This window comes from Watersipora subatra, chromosome 1, assembly GCF_963576615.1.
Source record: "Watersipora subatra chromosome 1, tzWatSuba1.1, whole genome shotgun sequence".
Classification (NCBI taxonomy): domain Eukaryota; kingdom Metazoa; phylum Bryozoa; class Gymnolaemata; order Cheilostomatida; family Watersiporidae; genus Watersipora; species Watersipora subatra.
In genome coordinates this window covers 78,802,159-78,806,535 of record NC_088708.1, presented here as the reverse complement: position 1 = coordinate 78,806,535, position 4,377 = coordinate 78,802,159, and the positions used below count along the sequence as shown (strand labels likewise).

The following is a 4,377-nucleotide window of genomic DNA, read 5'->3' as shown; positions in this document are numbered from 1 at the left end:
AGTTCTGCAGACGAAATGTATCCAATACACGATGCCGTCTAACTGGCTATACTATGGAATAAATTGTGCACATACTTATTACAGCTGCCAATCTTTCATAGCTTCACGCTTAACCATTCAGCTAGCATTATGCATGAAGTCATACCAGAAGAAAAATATGTGCCCATACGCGAAGAAAAATGTTTAAACCCACATGGCCAACAAGACTATTGCAATCAGTATAGAGCTGTAGTAGGCACTGTGGCTGGTACAGTATGAATTACACCAAAATAAACACAGTTATTACAGGAATAAACAAACATGTTTATTTGAAAGCCTAGAATGGCAGATGTATATGTTGATAGAAAAGAAATTTTCCATCCAAAACCTTTTTTATTACCCGTGCAACGTCGGGTATTCACCTAGTAAAACTATAAATTATGACTCTGTCACAGTGCAGTCCCTTTCATCTCTTTATCCTCGCCTTATTAGGATATGATGGTTAATAACTTGATATCTTTCACATTGCAATTTCTTTCATATATATGCCAAATAGTGATCTTCACAACATATCTGTCACCTTGTAATGTCTGTCACCTAGTGATGTCTGTCACACTGTAATATCTGTCACCCTGTAATGTCTGTTACATTGTAATATCTGTCAGATTGTAATATCTGTCAGGTTGTATTATCTGTCAAATTGTAATATCTGTCAGATTGTAATATCTGTCATATTGCAGTATCTGTCAGATTACAGTGCCTGTCACGATGTAATATCTGTCAGATTGTGATATCTGTCAGATTGTGATATCTGTCAGATTGTGATATCTGTCAGATTGTACTATTTGTCAGATTGTAATATCTCTTAGATTGCAAAATTCAAGATATTCATCACCGAGATACACTGTGCTATTAGTAAATTCTGTTCATTTACATTTAAACAATTTTATTTGTTATTTTATAAAGAGACCTTCTTCTGAGTTACTACATCTAGATGCAGGCTTTATATGAGATTAGCGCACACTTGTGTAGTACCATAGTAATGTAACTCTCTACACTCTACTAACACTGACCACACGCATGAGTAGTATCATACAAATACAGTATATCTATCTCTACACTCCACTAACTCTAAACATCATGTAGTTGTTTTCTCGCTTATTTCAGCTGAGGCTCTCTTAATTTAAGGAGCACGTTTGGTTTTTGCATCTCTCTGTCTATGGGCAGTGCCAGCTCTTCAAGTTGCTGCAGTAGAAATGCCAAGGTTGCAACAGTGGGAACGGTGGGTAGAAACTTTGTCTTGTGATAAAGAGAAAATTGAGAATACCTTAGCGATTGCCTTAGCTTCTCGTCCACGGTCACTATTTAGTCACTCTGGGTAAGATGGTTCATCGGGCTCATCATTCTCTGGCTAGCCTCAGGACCTACCCTATTAATATGTCATAGTGATATATATGTAGATCTGTGTGTTGTAGATACAGAGTAACAAACGTAAGTTCTTATCTCATATTATAAACTGAGACTGGCTATCCCTGTTGCCTTGGGTTTTTCTCCGAGCTCTACACTTTTCATTTCGTTTCCCTACTTTACACTTTAACCTATTTTTGTTCTCCTACATGTATTTTTTCAATCAATGCTGGTGTCTTTGATTGGTTCAGAGGTTCCAGAAGACTTTTGTGTTGACGCTAACTAACAAACCTTTTACTATTGTATTGTTACCTAATATAACTCAGACTCGTGTGTTACTACCCAATATAACTCAGACTCACGTGTTACTACCTAATATATCTCAGACTCATATGTTACTACCTAATATAACTCAGACTCATGTGTTACTACCTACATGTAATATAACTCAGACTCATATGTTACTACCTAATATAACTCAGACTCATGTGTTACTACCTAATATAACTCAAACTCATGTGTTACTACCTAATATAACTCAGACTCATGTGTTACTACCTAATATAACTCAGACTCATGTGTTACTACCTAATATATCTCAGACTCATATGTTACTACCTAATATGACTCAGACTCATATGTTACTACCTAATATAACTCAGACTCATGTGTTACTACCTAATATAACTCAGACTCATGTGTTACTACCTAATATAACTCAGACTCATATGTTACTACCTAATATAACTCAGACTCATATGTTACTACCTAATTTAACTCAGACTCATTTGTTACTATCTAATATAACTCAGACTCATGTGTCAATAGTTTTCTAACAATAGCAGTTAAATATCTTTGTTGCAACTGATGCAGTATCACTTCAAATTATGTTAAAATATCTAGATTATGCCTGTAACGAAATAGGCCATAGTGGCAGTTAAATAGGTCATATCAGTGACTAATTAGATCAAAATGGCTAGCAAAAAAATCATACTATTAATGAAATAGATGATACCAGTAATGACTTAATCCCAGACCAATAAGTAAATAGGTCATATGAGGAAAGAAAAATGTCATACCAGCAATTAATTAGGTCATACTGGTAAGTGAATAAGTCATACTAGTAATGAATTAGGTCATATTAAAATGAAATAAGTTAATCAATAAAGAAATTAGTCTAAGCGTAAAAAGGTGCTACACTGAGGTAGTTGGGAACCTGGTTGATGGTTGAGCTAGTTTATCAGCCATGTCACCAATAGACAGTTGCATGGTTCATCAACTGTAAGGCTTGCTTAGCCACAGTTTTGGCTACACCACTGACTTCGGCATCAGCCCTAGTCAAAATTAAATATGAAGCTTTCACTTTATCCTTTAACAATATCCAAAGCTTCTACACTCATATGATTTATTAACAAATTCAACTGAATATTTAGAGTAATATGTTTTTATTGGATTTGAGTCAAACTATATTATTACTCATTCGTTGTTCTTCCTTTTACCATTTGATGTTACTGGTTTGCAGCAGCAAAGAAAGCACATTTCATTGGTCTATGTGTCAAGCCCTTTCAGCTGCCGATCGCAGCGGATGGACACATATCCTGCGCTGACCTCTATAATCTCATGAACGATGCGAATAAATTTACACAGTTTGTGCATCATCCGCTCTATTTACTAATCCTAGATCTGCGTGATGCCGCTGCCTACGCTCTGGATCATATTCAGACAGCGTTTCATTGCTCATCCGTAGCTTCGGGTATCATCAACGAGAATATACTCAACTTCAAACACATAGTGCTGTACGGTGTTGATACTTCTCTGGGCAGTAACGAGAGAGCTGAGAGTGCAGTGAGGCTGCTGGAGGATGCAGGCGCTGGTTTTGTGATGCTTGTTGGCGGGTACACGGAGTTTGAGAAGCGCTTTCCATTTTTATGCAACACTGTCACGATTTGGTCTCAAACAGAGCGAGAGCGAAAAGTAACAACTTATCCGTCTTTAATACTCGAGGACTGGCTCTACCAGGGTACAGGCAACCAGGCGAAGAGAGAGCGACTTATCAGATCGATGGGCATCACTCATGTCATAAATATTTCTACAGAGTTTTCTTGTGACCTGCCGGGTGTAACATATCTCGCAATTAGGTTACAAGATGACGCTTCCAGTAAGCTTCTCGACCATTTTGAGGAAATCTTTGAATTTCTTGACGGAGTAAAACGAACCGGAGGGAAGGCATTAGTTCACTGTAACCTGGGAGTGAGTCGCAGCTCAACTGCCACCCTCTCTTACATAATGCTCAGCCAGACCTGCACACTTCTCGATGCCTATAAGTTCCTTCACCACAGACGACCTTGTTGCGCGCCCAATCGGGGATTTTTTTTACAGCTAGGTTTTTTCGAAGAATATATATTTGGGAAGAAGTTCACTGATGCTAATCAACTCTGGTTTGCAGTTTAGAGTCTTTGTGATACTTTAATCAAATCCGTGGAGTCTTTATTCTTGGCATCAAATTTTTTGCACGAGCAGATCTATATGCAAAAATAATTTAATCATAGTTTTGATATGATTCTAATTTTTTATATTTATTGTCTTTTGCTACTCAGATATCAGTATTACCTTTTTTATTTTTACAACTATTGCGTTTGCGCTTTTCTATAGATAGTATTCACAGAAAATCATCTGAACACTTTTACAGTTATTCCCATCTCACCAGTGGAACTAATTTACTTAATTTTATTTATAATACTAAATATAATATATATGGATATAATATATATGAATATAATATATATAGGATATAATATATATAGATGTAATATATATGGGATATAATATATATGGGATATAATATATATGGATATAATATATATGGGATATAATGAAAGTTTTTTAAGTGTGTCAGTTGGAGATGCTGCTGACACATTCAGACAAGTAAACCGCTTCTAGCAAATCTTGGCAGTTTGGACCATAGAGTTATCTCCTCTCTAGAGTGATAAC

General features: G+C 36.2%; 1 protein-coding gene across 1 annotated transcript; it reads left to right on the top strand.

Moving 5' to 3' along the window:
• The first annotated feature begins 1,124 nt into the window (after positions 1–1,124).
• LOC137397667 (probable rhodanese domain-containing dual specificity protein phosphatase) lies at positions 1,125–4,162 on the top strand. The gene is made up of 3 exons (XM_068083962.1): positions 1,125–1,261; positions 1,455–1,470; positions 2,909–4,162. The coding sequence occupies exons 1-3, from the start codon at positions 1,199–1,201 to the stop codon at positions 3,835–3,837; spliced, it is 1,008 nt and encodes a 335-aa protein (XP_067940063.1). The 5' UTR covers positions 1,125–1,198; the 3' UTR covers positions 3,838–4,162.
• The last annotated feature ends 215 nt before the right edge of the window (positions 4,163–4,377 follow it).

Coding starts and splice junctions, on each gene's coding strand:
- LOC137397667 (XM_068083962.1), top strand. CDS start 1,199: ATGGGCAGTGCCAGCTCTTCAAGTTGCTGCAGTAGAAATGCCAAGGTT.